We start from the raw sequence: 17,641 nt of genomic DNA on the forward strand, positions 1-17,641 counted from the left end.
AATTGCCCAAGGGCAGCTGCTATGGCTCTGGAGTCACATAGAGGTTTACAGCATGGAAACAGGCCCTTCGGGGCAACTTGTCCATGCCACTTTCTTTTTTAAAACCCCTAAGCTAATCCAATTGCCAGCATTTGGCCTATATCCCGCTATAGCCATCGTACCCATGTAACTATCTAAATGTTTTTTAAAAGATAAAATTGTACCCGCCTCCACTACTACCTCTGGCAGCTTATTCAGACACTCACCACTCTGTGTGAAAAAAATTGCCCCTCTGGACACTTCTGTATCTCTCCCCTCTCATCTTAAACCAATGCCCTCTAGTTTTAGTCTCCCCTACCTTTGGGAAAAGGTATTGACTATCTATCTTGTCTATGCCCCTCATTATTTCATAGACCTCTAAAAGGTCATCCCTCAGTCTCCTAAGCTCCAGAGAGAAAAGTCCCAGTCTATTTGGCCTCTCCTTATAACTCATGGAGGCCAGACTGGGAAGGGTGACAGATTTCCTTCCCTAAAGGACATCAATGAACCAAATGGGATTTTCCGACAATTGACAATGGTTTTGTGATTCTTAATTCTACATATTTTTTATTGAATTCAAATTGTACCATCTGCCATGGTAGGATTTGAACTCAAATCCCCAGAACAATAGCTGGATTAACTGTCTAGTGATAATACCACTAGACCATCACCTTCCCCATATTTACAAACATATCCTTTAACTACAGCATGCCTTTTATTTCATGTTTAAGATTACAGGCAGCACAGAGTTATTCTTCAAGCAAAGTAGCTTACCTATTTTCCACTAACAGGCATGCAGCACCTTCCTCTAAATCTGCTGTACGGCACAGGATGCTCACCTGTTGAGTTGTTGCTAAGCAGTACTCTGCTGTGCTGAGAATGCTACAAATGAGGCAGAGCTCCTCCACTGTGAACTTGGCAACCTCGGAGCCTTCCTTCTCCTTTAGTAGGCTGGAAATGGTCAGGCCACCACTGCTACTTGTAGTTCTGAAGAGAAAGAAAATGCTAAAATGACAAGAAAATCGGAGCAGGAGGCCATTCGACCCTTTGCGACAAGAAAACAAAGCAAACAAATATATCGCCGTTCCTGCACAGTCGCTGGGTCAAAATCCTGGAATTCCCTCCCTAACAGCATTGTGGGTCAACCCACAGCACATAGACTGCAGCGATTCAAGAAGGCAGCTCACCAACACCTTCTCAAGGGCAACTAGGGATGGGCAATAAATGCTGGCCCAGCCAGCCACACCCATGTCCCATGAATTAAAAAATCCCCACAACATGTCACATCTCTCCCTCATGTCAAAGGCCCCTGAAAACTTACCCCTTTGACCACAGCTTTGATTGCTTCCCCTAACGCTTGCCCCACCATCTGCACAGCGTCCAATTTTCTGAGCAAAGTTCCTTGGGTTTCCTTTATGTTTCAAGGTGCAATATAACGGTAAGGTGTTATTGCACCCAAACCATTTTTCTCTCATAGTTTGAGGGAACCTGCCCTTCAGCAATAAGTAAAATACATTTCCATCAGAAAATGTACGTTTATTGAAGAGATGATTAAATTCGGATACTCAAGGCTGTTATTGTTGTTTATATATTTGCATTCCTTTCCCCCCCACCTCATGATTGCGGTATACAAGATTACAAGGTGTATACATAGGGTTAATTGAAAGCAGCTGTTCCCCTTGGTTGAGGAGTCAATCACGAGGGGGGCACAGTTTTAGGATGAGGGGCAGGAGGTTCAGGGGGCATTTGAGAAAAAACATTTTCACTCAGAGGGTGGTGAGAATCTGGAAGGTATTACTTCAGAAGGCAGCAGAGGCTGGAAACCTTACAACTTTTAAAATTTCTCGGAGGTGCACTTGAAATATCACAACATTCAGGGATATGGGACGTAGGCTGGAAAATGGGATTAGCATGGCTTTAGTGGTAGTTATTGTCAATGCAGACTCATAAGAACACAAGAAATAGGAGCAGGAGTCGGCCATCTGGCCCCTCGAGCCTGCCCCGCCATTCAACAAGATCATGGCTGATCCGTCGTGGCTCAGTTCCACATTCCCGCCCTCTCCCCATAACCCTTAATCCCCTCTCTTATCAGAAACCCATCAACCCGCGTCTTAAAAATATTTAGCGAGGTAGCCTCCACCACTTCAACGGGCAGAGAATTCCAGAGATTCACCACCCTTTGACTGAAGAAGTTCTTCCTCAACTCTGTTCTAAACCGCCCCCCCTTTATCTTGAGGCTGAAGGCCTTTTCTGTGCTGTACAACTCTATGGCTCACCCAAATGAACATTGTCAAGTAATTTTGTGAGGCATCTGCTGATTCAGGCCTTACAGGAGTGAACACTGGTTTGAGATGCTGTGACCCCAAATACTCTTGCCCTTGCTTGACATTAACATGTATGGAGCCAGCAAGACAGGATTATAATGTTACCCCTTGTTTCAGACGACAGAAATATGACGGACCTGGCACAGATTCAGCATGCCCGTATGCCCCTCTTCAACAAAGCTACGTCTGTGGACATATCTCATTAGCAAGATATTCAGACAGAGCAGCTGAATCAGAAGGCCATTCTTGGCATCCGCATCGTCACTGCACAGTCCATTTGAGGTAGGTCTCCTCAAGCTGCAGAAGCCACGTTGACAACTGCATAAAGTCTTAACTGCAGCCATTATTGCAAAGACCATAACTGAGACATAGGGTGGGATTTTGCAGCTGGAAAACTCCCGCCTGAAGTCAACGGAGATTTCTGTTGTCAGACACTCACCCGTGCTGATTCCATGGCGGGCGAGGTGGTAGAGTTCCAGCCATAGGGTGTAGACATTTCAACTTTGTCATTTACATGTACAGTGTCAAAAATTAGAAAGGCCTCAACGATCCACATGGGAAATCGCAGCTGTGTTGTAATCTTTTTGTCAATTCAAGTGTTTCTATCTGAATTTTCCATATTTTCTTTCCTCTTCTCTGCTTCTGCAGCTTCCTTTCAGCACAAGCCGCAGAGAAGACAAGATGAAACCTGCCCCCACACGTTTCCCCCTCATGCTGCTACTCAGCCAGCTACTGGAAGTGTTTAAGCTGGCGTGGACCAACTGGTCCTCAGTGTTTGCTCCCTCCATGTGGGAGAAGTGTGCCGGCCTCGGTGTTCGCCAAAAGCTGCAGAGTTCAGCTTCAGTGCTCACCATGTGGGGAATTACAATCACATTCCCAACACCACCTGGTACATGCCCAACCCATCAGATTGATGTTCAAACAATTTCCAATTTCACCGTAAGCACAAAGGTGGGGGGCAGGATTTTCCATCTGTCGTACAGGAAGACGATGCATAACTTCAAAATAAAATGTACCCATTGACCATTATTCGGACTTTCGGGTTCACTAAAACTTCTGGTTCCAAGAACAATGTTGAACAGAAAGCTTGCCAAAAATCTGCACGCAACCTGGTGATCTGGATCTGTGCAGCACCATATATGGTGAAAATGATTGCAGTCCATTCCAATTAGGACCAGTTGTTCTTTCTGCTTGCATCCGATTTACTGAGTCTCCCCATGCTGAGCCTATACAAACACTTACGCCAATTGCAGCAAGGGGAAAGTCTGCCCCGTGGCGTTCCCTCAGCACAAAATAGATCAAAAGTTCAAGAATCTTCCCAGTGCACTTTACAAATCAAAATAAACTTCATTAAAGTAAACAAAATGTAAACGAGTGAACTTTAACTTGGAACCTAATCTTGAATAGAGATTAGTTAGGAGTTATTAAAATGGCCCACGTTGGTTTAATCTGAACCCTCTCATCCAAATGACATCTTTTGGCTCTCAAGTTTCCAGCATTCTCTTTTTAACTGGGCTCAGCTTGCCCTGGACATGAGAGACATATAAGCTACACATGGGGATCCTCATTTAGGAACATAGCTAATTGAAGGGGATTACACCGATTTGGGATGTTATTACTGCTGATTTGAAATCAAGTAATCATTTGCTGTTGATTGCAGAGGAAATACTCCGCCTGGTTATTTAAAGATCATTTTGTACTCACTTGGGTAGGTTTCCGGAGAGGATTTTCCACGCATATTCTCGCAGGTATTTCTGGAATATGGTAGTTAAAGCAATCATGGGCTCTCCAGTGCTGAGCTGTGAGCACTGCACCATGCATTTCTTGTAGTAGACAAATAGATCGGCACAGCTAGGGAGCACTGCTCCCCCTTCATCAGTGTTTGGCTTCGGAGGACCCTGGGCTTTGAAATCCGCCACAAACCTGTCAATCAGTTCACTGAGGTTCCTGGCAATGAGAAGGGGAAAAAAGAAAAAAGCAATTGAAATATGGACCAGAGATACAATTAGCACAAGAAAACTTTCCTGTTAAATATGTTTTTTAAGTTTACTTATTAGTGTAACAAGTAGGCTTATATTAACACGGCAATGAAGTTACTGTGAAAATCCCCTAGTTGCCACACTGTTCGGGTACACGGAGGGAGAAATTAGCACATCCAATGCACCTAATCAGCACGTCTTTCAGACTGTGGGAGGAAACCGGGGCGCGCAGAGGAAACCCACACAGACACGACGAGAACATGCAGACTCTGCACAGACAGTAACCCAAGCCAGGAATCGAACCCGGGTCCCTGGCGCTGTGAGGCCACTGCGCCGCCCCTATATATGATGTTGCAGTAGAGAAATTAGCACATGGGAAACGTACCAGTTAAGGCTATGCCTGGAAAACAAGCAGCTTTATAAATCTTATGCTATCAAAGCTCAAATCATCTGATTCAACTGCGGGGAGGTTCATTTTCTTTGCACTACAAGATTCACAGGAAAACATTTATGAAACAAAACCGTCTCTCCTCCCTCAAAAAAATCCAGCTTTGTTTTAGCTCACACGCATCTGTTATATGTGGTATATTGACTCAAGTCAGAGAGGCTATTTTCAATTGTCCAACACATTAGAATGCAAAATAAAGCCCCCTTTCTTCTCACTTTCACTACATCGACTCTCCAATGATTTAAAGGCCAAATGTTTTGAGACTTGCTCTTTTGAATTGTTTGCAGTACAGCTTGGAACTTGCCAAGCTCTTTCAAAAAGCAATGGTATTGGTATGTCCCTGTAACTCTATGTTGTCTACGTGCAGCTCTGCAGATGATAAACATGAGGACATTGGAAAGTGAAATAAATAAACCTAAATTTCACAAAAAAAAGTACACTTTTAACCAGTACAAGATCAACAACAACTTTTAAAAAATATTCTTATACCAAATTAGACTGGTCTCATCTTGTTGGCTAATTGGTGGTCATTACATCTACTTGACCAAAATGCCACACCAGTAATACAGACCGGTGGCTTCAATGTAAAAACACTGGTCACGCAAGAGCTGGAACACCTAGTTTGGTCGGTGTATGTAGCTGCCTTATGAAGTGAGGGGTGACCTTATTCAAACATATAAGATCCTGAGAGTGCTTGACAGGATAGATGGTGAGATGTTTTCATAAGTGGGAGAGTCTGGAACAAGGGAACATAGCTATTAGATAAAGAGTTGGTCATTTATAACTGAGGTGCTTAGGAATTTCTTCTCGCAGAGGGTGGTGAATATCTGGAATTCTCCGCCCCAAAGGGTAGAGGAGGCTGGATCATCAGAAGTATTTAAAGTGGATGCAGATAAATACTTGATAGACTGAGTGATAGAGAACTATGGGGAAATGGTGCAGAAAAGGAGCTGAGGCCAAAATAGATCAACCGTGATTGTATTGATTGGCACCGCATGCTTGAAGGGCCTGGCGGCCTAATCCTGCTTCTATTTCTTGTGTGCACGTGATACTTTTTGTTCCATTTCTGCCAGATGCCCAGAAGGAAAACAGACTGAGGAAGGTGGATACCTTCCTGCTCAAGTATATTTCTTTCAAATCAAGTGTGTTAGTGCCCTTCCTTTCACACAGATGAAAGCAAGGAAAAGTAGAGCGAGTGACATTCAAGATGCACAACACTAAAGTGGTGTTGATGCATATGGCAAAAACATTACAAGACTGATCTTCCAAATTTGATCAGGACTTCAAGGAACTTCAGGATATAGCTACGGGCACCAGAGCAGTCAACCTTTCCAGGCCCCAATGCAAGATACAAGTTTTAATATACAACTTATTCCTTTTTTAAGCGCACTACATGCTCTCAAGCAGCTCGCCAGCTTTCTGTCTCAGGCATTTTTTATCAATTAACCTTGGCTGTCAACAGCATTCTCCCTAGTGTCAGTGGCAGCTCCCTCTCCTGCCCCATTCAGAGACCTGAGCACAATGAACACTCCATTTATTAGAGGGAGGATTGTGCTGTCAGATGTGCTTTTTTTTGATGAGACATCAGTCCGAAGCCCTGTCTGCCCTCTTAAGTCGTGTAAAGGACATTGGAGCACTATTCCAAAAGGAGCAAGGGAGTTCGAGGGTCAACATTTATCTCTCAATTAACTGAAAAACAGACCGTCTGGTCATCATCACATTGCTGTTTGTGGCATCTTGCTATGCTCAAATTGGATTACATTACAACAATGGCTACACTTCAAACCACTTAATTGGCTGTAAAGTACTTTGGAAATCCTGCAGGTCATGAAAGGCAATTTATTACAACCAATCTTCCTCTGTTATTACTTCCTTGCTTTACTTACGCCAGGGATCAGAAGGGAGAACGAGGTGTTGACGAAAAGTTGAATGGCAGTATCTAGCCATAAGCACGACGGGCGATTGCATCTTTTTTAACCCCACTCCTTCCCCCAACCCCAGACACTTTGCAAGGTTATGCAACGTGACTAGCTGAAGCTGCAGAGCAGGTAGCTTCAGGATATTATTCCTGCTGAATGAATCGTTCTCAGTCAGGACAATGATAGAGACACGATCCAGGAGAGGAATACCAACCAGGATTTATGATGTTGATCGCTATTCAGGCACCCCCTGCCTGAAGCGCACTTTTTTTTTGACCATATACAAGAAGAGGATCAGTCCCAACTGTGCTGTCTCCAATGATTAAAAAGGCTGCTGATTCTAGCTCAGGCTCTGATGGATAATGGTTGCTTGAGCAAGATGCAGAAAGGCTCCTGGTGCCTGTGGGACCATACCAAGCAGTGAGCGAACACCTTCAGGAGGAATGAGAACACCAGGAAATTACTAAGAAAAAGCCTTTCTTTCATAAAGGGGTGTATTTTTTCTTTGAAGAAGACATGTCGATAAAATTTAACTCCTTGCTCTGCCTTCAAAATTCATCAGTGCTCCTTTGAAGAGCTCCTTTTAAGATTAAGTTTATTCATTATTGTCACCGGGTAGGATTACATTAACATTGCAATGAAGTTACTGTGAAAATCCCCTAGTCACCACACTCCACGGCCTGTTTGGGTACACTGAAAGAGAATTCAGCATGGCCAATGCATCTAGCCAGCACGTCTTTCGAACTGTGGGAGGAAACTGGAGCACCCGGAGGAAAAACACGCAGAGACGAGGAAAGTGTGTACTCCGCAGCGACAGTGACCCAAGCCAGGAATAGAACCCAAGTCTCTGGTACTGTGGGGCAGCAGTGCTAAACACGGTGCCATGCTACAAAGTACCAAATGGATAGGTTAGTGCAAAGGGAAGATGATCATGGGCAAGCCTAAAATGGTGTAAATAAAGACCCAAAGTTTATGACAAAAGAACAAGTGGGTAGAAAACATCAGAGAAAAGGCTGATCAGAACATTACAAAGGACTTGTGCAGAATCAAGTTTGGTCTAGTTTACTGTATGTATCTGCAGCACAGCTTTTAAGGGTAAGGTTACTACAATCGGAAACACTGGCATCATGCCAACAAGGAGGTTAATAGTGCCCATATGTTGTCCAACCACAGAAATGTTCGAACCCAAGTACCAGTTACTTCTGGGAAATATTCTTAAACGCACATTAGCAATTAGTGCTAAATTGGTCATACTCAGACTATCCCTCCAGGGGCCCATCAGTTACATTTGGGTTTAATCTTGGCAATGAGGATTATTTTACAGCACTGGAAAGGTGCAGCTTCTCAGGATGTTAGATAATGGATAAATATGTTGATTGATGCACAAAAAGTGGAAAGCCTCGAGTCACAAGGGAACGTATCAGATTCTGTAAAAACTGAAGAAACAAAGAAAAAGAAAATAGTGGGAGAAAGCAAAATAATATCCTTCATTTATATGATGCCCTATATTGCAATGTCTCGAAATTGTCCACGCAATTAATTATTCTGCACTGCAGTCAGTTTTGTAATTTGAGAAGAGCTCGCAGAATCATTGCAAATTTCTCCCAAGACACTAATGATTAAAAATGCTTGATTAGAAAAATTGCATCTATAAAATGAACAGAGAGCATGATTTGGGAGAGTTTGTACATTAATAATCGAGATATGGGAAACATAACAAAACTGATTTAAGACCCAATTTCCAAAACAATGGGAAAAGGATGAGGAAAATTTAAACATCCAGGAGCACCGTGGTGAGCACTGCTGCATCTCAGCGCCAGAGACCCAAGTTCAATTCCATCTTCGGGCCGCTGTCTGTGTGGTGTTTGGACATTTTCCCCACGTCTGCGTGAGTTTCCTCCGGGTGCTCCAGTTTCCTCCCACAGTCCAATGATGCGCGGGTTAGGTTGATCGGCCATGCTAAATTGACTCTTGTGTCAGGGGGATCAGCAGGGTAAGTCTGTGGAGTTATGGGAATAGGGCCTGAGCGGGATGCAGTAGGGACAGACTTGATGGGCTGAATAGCCTCCTTCCATACTGCAGGAATTCTACATCTGTCCTATTAGGTTTATGTTAAAAGTATCACATAAATCCTAGAGAACTGTAATAGAAATAATAAACGCTTTCTGGTTTACACAGGAATTCACATCAAATAGTTTGACATATTTCTCTATAGTTGTATCAATAACTTAAAGAAATACATTTTCATAAAGAGCTGAAAAGATGTTTTGGCAATGTGTTTAATCTACTTCTTCTTTTAACTCCTCCCACTTTACTTGGGGTTGTCATAATGCTGGTTGATTGCCTCCTCCCGCCAGTCCTCTTCCTATCCCACTGTGTTTTAAGTTTCTCACCACTGCATCTTTCCCTCTCATCTCAGGTTTTCCTCATCTCCTTCTTCCTGGGAATCCGATCTCCATTACTTGCCTCACCACATTTCCTCTCTTTCTTCACAACAGATGACCATCCCACGTCAATTTCTTCTTGACTATTTTCTTTGATGTTGCCACAATCTTCACTGGCCTTCCCCCACCATGATGTGTTGGTTCCAGATTTTGTCCTTTTGCGTTATTCTGCACATCCATCTCAACATCCGCACCTCATTAGTACCCAGTTGTGGTTCCTCTCTTCTTGATGTTGCTCAAGGTTCTGCACTGTATAACGAGGTCGGTCTCACAACTGTCTGGTCAATTCTCCCTTTCAGTTTCAGTGATACCTTTCTATCACATCACACGCCACTGAACTTCTTCCAACTTCCACAGTGGCATAGTGATTAGCACTGCTGCCTCACAGCACCAGGGACCCAGGTCTGATTAAGGCTTGGGTCACTGTCTATGTGGAGTTTGCACATTCTCCCTGTGTCTGCGTAGGTTTCCTCTGGGTGCTCCAGTTTACTCCCACAGTCTGAAAGACGTGCTGGTTAGGTGGATTGGCCATGCTAAATTTCCCCTCAGTGTACCCCCACAGGCGCCACAATGTGATGACTAGGGGGATTTTCACAGTAACTTCACTACAGCATTAATGTAAGCCATTGATAGCACTAATAAATAAACTTTAAAATTAAACCAACCAGAGCTAATCCTTTGCTTAATTTCAATTTCTATATTTCCATTTTTCTCCCATATTCCAACGATGTGCAGCTTAGGTTGATTGGCCACGTTAAATTGACCCTAGTGTCGGGGGATTGGCAGGGTAAATATATGGGGTTGGGGCCTGGGTGGGATTGTAGTCAGTGCAGACTCAATAGGCCAAATGGCCTCCTTCTGCACCATGGGGATTCTATGATTTTATGATCTTCTGACACCAGTGATCCCAGGTACAGGAAACGACTCACTTTCTCCAAGTCCCCACCCCAGAATCTTTACTTTTCCACTCTGAAATGTGAACAGTACTGAAACTTGTTCATTTTGCTATGCAAATTCAGAGATTAAATAATACATTATAAAAATACAAACTATGAAGGAGAGAAATAAACTACTTATCAAGGAATACTGGCAAAACAAACAAGTGTAGAAACTTAATGGCAAGGTTCATCTTTTCGGATGTTTGAGACAACTAAGCCTCCAGAAAATGCACAAACATAGAAACACAGAACATTACAGCACAGTGCAGGCCCTTTGGCCCTCAATGTTGTGTCGAGCTTTGTTCGAAACCAAGATCAAGCTATACCACTCCCCATCATTCTGGTGTGCTCCCTGTGCCTATCCAATAAAGTTCCTAAAGTGTCCGACTCCACTATCACAGCAGGAAGTGCATTCCACACACCAACCACTCCGAGTAAAGAACCTACCTCAGACATCCCTCCTATATCTCCCATCACAAACCTTATAGTTATGCCCCCTAGTAACAGCTACATCCACCCGAGGAAACACAGTCTCTGACATCCACCCAAGGAAATAGTCTCTGATTCTCACTCATTACGACAAAGTGTGCCCACGTTGTCACATTGATGTAGGCACAAGAGAGAGATCCAAGACCCACACAGGACAGACCAATGCCAATTGAGGCCACCTCCACAATTTGTTTTTATCCTGAGGCACTGACAAAAGAGCAGGTCTATATGGAGTCCTCACAGGCTGAGATTATTGCAAACCGCAGTGATGACTGAGAAACACTCCATGTGATATCAAGAAACAGCTGAAGGCATTGGATACTGCACAGCCTATAGGCCCGCATAACATTCCTGCATAATTGAAGACTTGTGTTCCAGAACTAGCCCTAAGCCAAACCGTTCCACTGCAACTGCAACACTGGCATCTACCCAACAATGTGGAAAGTAGCCCAAAGCAGGAGAAAACCAGGGCAAATCCAACCTGGCCAACTACCAGCCCAATCTACTCATGATCAACAACAAAGTGATCAAAGGTATCGCTGATAGTGCTACACGGCAGCACTGACACAGCAATATCCTGCTCACTGACACTCAGTTGCGAACCTCAAGGGCAACTTAGCTATTGACCTCACTACAGCTTTAATCAAAACATGGACAAAAATGATGAGAGAGAGGATTAAGGGTTATGGGGAGAGGGCGGGAATGTGGAACTGAGCCACGACAGATCAGCCATGATCTTATTGAATGGCAGGGCAGGCTCGAAGGGCTAGATGGCCTACTCCTGCTCCTATTTCTTATGTTCTTATGTAAAAGACCTAAATGAAGAGGCAAGTGTGACTATCCTTGACATCAAGGCAGCATTTGACCAAGTGTGGCATCAAGGTGCCCCACAGAAACTGAAATGAATGGGAATAGGGAGGGCAAATTTCCATTGATTGGAGTCATACCTAGCATAAAGATGGCTGTGCCTGCTGTAAGTGGATCATCTCAGCCCTATGATGCAGGAGTTCCTCAGGGTAGTGTCTGGGCCCTGACATCTTCGTGGGTGGCACAGTGGTTAGCACTGCTGCCTCACAGCTCCAGGATTCAATTCCGGCCTTGATGACTGCCTGTATGGCATTTGCACGTTCTCCCCATGTCTACAGGGGTTTCCTCCGGGTGCTTTGGTTTCCTCCCACACTCCAAAGATCTGCTGGTTAGGTTGTTCAGCCATATTAAATTGCCCCTTACTGTTTGGCGGGGGGGAGAAATTAGCATGGTAAATACATGGGATTACGGGAATAGGACCTGGGTGGGATTGTTGTTGATGCAGGCTCGATGGGCCGAATGGCCTCTTTCTGCACCATAGGAATTCTATGAACTACCTCATGAATGACCTTCCTTTCACTTTAAGGTCAGAAATGAGGATGTTCACTGCACAATGTTTGGCACCATCTTTGTACGACTCCTCTGACACTGAAGCAGTCTGTATCCATGTGCATTAAGATCTGGACAATATTTAGGTTTGGGCTGATAAGAAGCAAATAATATTCACGCCACACCAATACTATGTAATAACCAACAAGCAGAATCTAAACATTGCCTCATGACATTCCCATTACTAAATTCCCCATTATCAACATCCTGGAGATTACCATTGAAACGGACCAGCAGGTCAGAGGCTCAGAATCCTGTGATGAGTAACTCGCCTCTTGAATCTCTAAGGTTTGTCCACCATCTATAGGGTGCAAGACAGGAGTGTGATAGAATACTCTGCACTTGCCAGGATGAGTGCAGCTCCAACAGCACTCAAGAAGCTCAACACCAGCCAGGACAAAGAAATCTGCTTCATTGTTGCCCATTCACAATCTTCGGCATTCAGTCCCCCCACCACCAACACACCATGGCAGCAGTGTGTACCAGCTACGAGATACACTGCAGCAACGCACCAATACTCATTCATCAACACCTTCAAAACCCAAGATCTCTACCACAGAAGGACAAGGCCAGCAGATATGTGGCGACATGACCACTTTCAAGTTCTCCTCCAAGCCACGCAGCATCCTGACTTGGATCCTTCACTGTCACTCGGTCAAAATCCTGGAACTCCCTTCCTTAAAGCACTGTAATTTTCCTACAACTGCAGCAACCCAAGAAAGAGGCTCCCCACCTACTCAAGGGCAATTAGGGACAGGTAATAAATACTGGCCGAGCCAGGAACGCCCATATCCGATGATTGGATAAAAATGTTGTGTTTGAATCCAACAAATTTCTCTTGGAAATGATTCATGATGATCCACGCCATTCTGTCTCTTTTTAAAACGGCCGCTACGCCAGCAGTCCCAGTGATTGTACGTACATCACCAATCCGGAGGTACTCTAGCACACTTGCATTCAGCTGCCTTGATGAGATGGTAATGATACATAGACCATGTGATTCTTTTAAATTAAACCAGATCGTTACTTGCTTAAAACAAAAACAAATCTACAATTCAGGCTAAACCCGACAAAATTTTGATATGATTTATTATTGTCACATTTATCAGTATACAGTGAAAAGTATTGTTCCGTGCGCTATACAGACAAAGCATACCGTTCATAGAGAAGGAAAGGAGAGAGTGGAGAATGTATGTTACAGCGATAGCTAGGATGCAGAGAAAGATCAACTTAATGCAAGGTAGGTCCATTCAAAGCTCTGACAGCAACAGAGAAGAAGCTGTTCTTGAATTGGTTGGTATGTGTCCTCAGACTTTTGTATCTTTTTCCCAAGGTGGAAGAAGATGGAAGAGAGTACGCCTGAGGTGTGTGGGGTCCTTGATCATGCTGGCTGCTTTTCTGAGGCAGCAGGAATTGTAGACAGAAGCACTAGTGCTGGTGACGTGCAATCCTGCTGTGACCCATGCAATCTCTTCCCATTTTGCACAAAAAGGCTCCTCATGTGACACATGGCATCAACATGGTTGCAGCTCCCTGTATCACACCATTGAATGAAGGAGGGGAGGTGACACAGCCAGCTCATAAGGCACAAGTATATCATGAAGTCTTATTGTAAATGTTTATTAATTAAAGTGCGGTGCTACTGAAGTAACTTTGCTGATTAAACAATATCTACTGATTATAGACACTCCATCTTATCTCTGATCAGGAAAAGCATGGATTTTCTCCCAACCAATTTCACCAAGACAACTGACCCAATTTGAAAACTCAAACTGTAAATAAAGAGAAAGGATTGAAAGTGGCAGTAAGGTTGGCAATCAGAGAACACATACTTAAGGTACAGGCAGAACAACCAGAGGCAGCCTGGGGAGACTTCTTTTAAACACGGGGTTGTTGTGATATGGAATATTCTCCTGTAACGATGCAACTGTAACTTTGAGAAGGGAACTGGATAAATAATTGAAGCAAAAATAAATTTTGGGGCTATGGGGAAAGGGCAGGGAAGTGAGATTAATTGGGTGGCTCTGCCAAAGGGTTGGCATGGGTACAATGGCGTACCTCAACTGTATTGGTCTGTGATGTAATGACTACATGTTTTAATGATAACGGTACATTCTAATGGAGGAAAATGGAGAGAAAAAATGGACAATATAAAGAATGGACAAGAAAATAAATTGGACAGAACTCAGCAATTTTGTTCTAGGTCAATGTGATTCCTAAGTACTCATGAGAGAGATCATTTTGGCAACTGCATGCAACTTCTGTGGCTAAATCGTTGTTTAGGTTACAGCAAAAGATTGCATCTACAAGTAACATAAAACCACATGCTGTGCTGCAGATTGTGAGATGGTTGCAGCAATGTCATTAGCTGGTTTTTAACTGCCTTGAATGTACAGTATTTGAAATGTCAAAATGGAACTTCCCCACCCCACCCTCCACCCCACTCCCTCCCACCCTTCACCCTGCACTCCCCACTGCCCTTCAACCCTGCACCCTCCCCTGCCCTTCAACCAGCAAACCCTGCTCTTCGCCCCACACCCTTCACCCAGCAAACCCCGCCCTTCACCCCACACCCTCCCCCGCCCTTCACCCCACACCCCCCAATCCGATCATAGAAATTGACTGATAATTGAGAATCTGCAAAATTTGATCGGATGTGTATACTATAGGTATGGGAACAAGTACAACACTAACAAAGGAAACATTATGCAGTTCCAACAGCTGGGAAAATTCTGGCATATATCTGTGACAATCAGAGCATGGTTAATTTCACTCTGTGATAGGCCAGGGAGTGAAAAGTATTGCTTCTTGCATGTTATACAGAGCATAGTGGACATAGTGAAGGAAAGGAGACAGTGCAGAATGTAGTGTTACAGTCATAGCTAGGGTGTAGAGAAAGATTTTGATTTGATTTATTATTGTCTCATGTATTAGCATACAGTGAAAAGTATTGTTTCTTGCGCACTATACAGACAAAGCATACTGTTCATACAGAAGGAAACGAGAGGGTGCAGTCATAGCTAGGGTGTACAGAAAGATCAGCTTAATGCAAGATCGGTCCATTCAAAAGTCTGACTGCAGCAGGGAAGAAACTGTTCTTGAGTCAGTTGGTACGTGACCTCAGACTTTTGTATCATTTTCCCAACGGAAGAAGGTGGAAGAGAGTATGTCCAGGGTGTATGGGATCCTTAATTATGCTGGCTGCTTTGCCGAAGTAGTGGGAAGTGTGAATAGAATCAATGGATGGGAGGCTGGTTTGCGTGATGGATTGGGCTACATTCATGACTTTTTGTAGCTCCTTGCAGTCTTGGGCAGAGTAGGAGCCACACCAACCTATGATAGGATCAGAAAGAACGCTGAGGGGTGCGGAAATGTCCAGGTCATCTGTAAAAGTTGGTGACAGTCGTAGTTGACATGCCAAATTTCCTTAGTCTTCTGAGAAAGTAGACACGTTGGTGGGCTTTCTTAACTATAGCGTCAGTTAAGAATGGAAGGGCCAGGATAGGTTGTTGGTGATCTGGACACCTAAAAACGTGAAGCTCTCGACCATTTCTACCATTTTGACACTGAAATAAGCAGCAAATTGCATATCACCAACCAATGACCTTAATGAATTGCACACACTTTCAGATAGAATTATTCACTAAAAATAAATGATTTGTTCACCACAGAAACATGTATTCATTTGCCAGTACTATCCGTTTGATAAGAGTTGACCCTGAAATGAGCACCAAATGGACCCTACAGAAATCCAAGACTGCAATCAAAGGATGCTATTATGAGGCTGCACATAAACACGCTGGGTGGAGCTCCTGCCTTACTGTGATCATATATTGTCTGCGCAACTTGGGATATGTTTTAATACATCTGTACTTATTTTAAAACAGACTGTGTAAGGCAGTTGGGTGAGCCCATGTGTGAACGCATTCATTGCCCCCACCCCATGTCCGCGTGGGTTTCCTCCGGGTGCTCCGGTTTCATCCCAGTCCAAAGATGTGCAAGTTAGGTTGACTGGCCATGCTAAATTGCCCCTTAGTATCCCAAGATGTGTAGGTTAGATTAGTTAGCCATGATAAAGGTGTTACCAGGGATAAGGTGGAGAGGAGACTCCTGGCTGGTATGCTCTTTCAAAGTCTGTGCAGACTCAATGGGCTGAATGGCTTTTTTCTGCACTGTAGGGTTTCTATGATTCTTTCTCATGCATTCACTCCCCCTGGGGGTACAATAACACCTTTGCTCTTTCTGTTTCTCAGTGGTCATATATCAGTACACATTTTCATTCCTTTCTTACTTGTTCCTTGAGTGATGCTCAGTGGTCTATTTCAGACTAATTTTGAAGCTTACAGTTACAACATCAATAACTTGCATTTTTACAGCACCTTTAGTGCAAGCGGAAGGATATGAACGCATTGGAGGGGGTGCAGAGGAAATTCACCAGGATGCAGACTGGGATGAAGCATTTAAGTTATGGAGGGAGGTTGGATACGCTTGGGTTGTTTTCATTAGAGCAGAGAGGCATGACCTGTGTACAAGATTATGAGGGACATGGACAGAGTGGATAAGGAGCAGCTGTTCCCCTTAGTTGAAGGGTCAGTCATGAGGGGACATAGGTTCAAGGTGAGGAGCAGAAGTTTAGGGGGGATGTGAGGAAAAACATTTTTACCCAGAGGGTGGTGACAGTATGGAATGTGCTGCCTGGGAGGGTGCTGGAGGTGGGAAGCCTCACATCCTTTAAAAAGTACCTGGATGACCATTTGGTACACCATAACATTCAGGGCTACAGGTCAAGCACTAGCATTTGGGATTAGGTGGGAGCTCAGGTGCTTCTGATGTGTTTGGTGCAGACTCGATGGGCTGAAGGGCCTATTCTGCACTCTATGATTCTTTAATGTCACAAGATATTCCAAGATGTTTCACTGAGGCTTTAGCAAACAAAGGTTGACTCTGAGTCAATTACATTAGGATGCAAAAGGGTAGGTGACAAAAAACTGGGCCTAAGGGGTAGGCATTAAGCGGTGTGTTCAAGGAAGAGAGGGAGAGAGGTAGAGAGGCTGACAGATTTAAGGTGGGAATTCCAGATCCTCAGGTCTGGGCAGCATCGCTTCACGGATGGGACAACGGTGGAGCAATGAAAATTAGGAATTTTTTTAAAAAGTTTTTAAAGTTTATTTATTAGTATCCTAAGTAGGTTTTCATTAACACGGCAATGAAGTTACTGTGAAAATCCCTTAGTCGTCAGAGTCCGGCGCCTGCTCTGGTACACAGGTCAATGCAACCAACCAGCACGTCTTTTAGATTGTGGGAGGAAACCCATACAGACACGGGGAGAACATGCAGATTCCACACAGACAGTGACCCAAACCGGGAATCAAACCCGAGTCCCTGGTGATGTGAGCCATAAAGAGTAGATCATAGAATCATAGAAACCCTACAGTACAGGAAGAGGCCATTTGGCCCTTCGAGTCTGCACCAACCACAATCCCACCCGGGCCCTACCCCAATATTCCTACATATTTACCCACTAATCCCTCTAACCTTTGCATCTCAGGACTCTAACGGGCAATTTTTAGCACGGCCAATCAACCTAACCTGCACATCTTTGGACTGTGGGAGGAAACCGGAACACCCGGAGGAAACCCACGCAGGCACGAGGAGAAATGTGCAAA

At 44.1% G+C, this 17,641-nt stretch overlaps 1 protein-coding gene across 1 annotated transcript in view; it reads right to left on the minus strand.

Annotated features, from left to right (window-relative positions):
• Window positions 1-17,641, minus strand: part of vps53 (VPS53 subunit of GARP complex) — a 276,635-nt gene that overhangs the window by 105,993 nt on the left and 153,001 nt on the right. The window contains exons 14-15 of the mRNA XM_080210682.1: window positions 4,047-4,289; window positions 858-1,005 (exon numbers count right to left, since the gene is read on the minus strand). Coding sequence (XP_080066808.1) covers window positions 858-1,005; window positions 4,047-4,289 — 391 coding nt within the window. The remainder of the gene's footprint in view (window positions 1-857; window positions 1,006-4,046; window positions 4,290-17,641) is intronic.

This window comes from Carcharhinus amblyrhynchos, chromosome 23, assembly GCF_965287045.1.
Source record: "Carcharhinus amblyrhynchos chromosome 23, sCarAmb.v2.hapA, whole genome shotgun sequence".
NCBI lineage: Eukaryota > Metazoa > Chordata > Chondrichthyes > Carcharhiniformes > Carcharhinidae > Carcharhinus > Carcharhinus amblyrhynchos.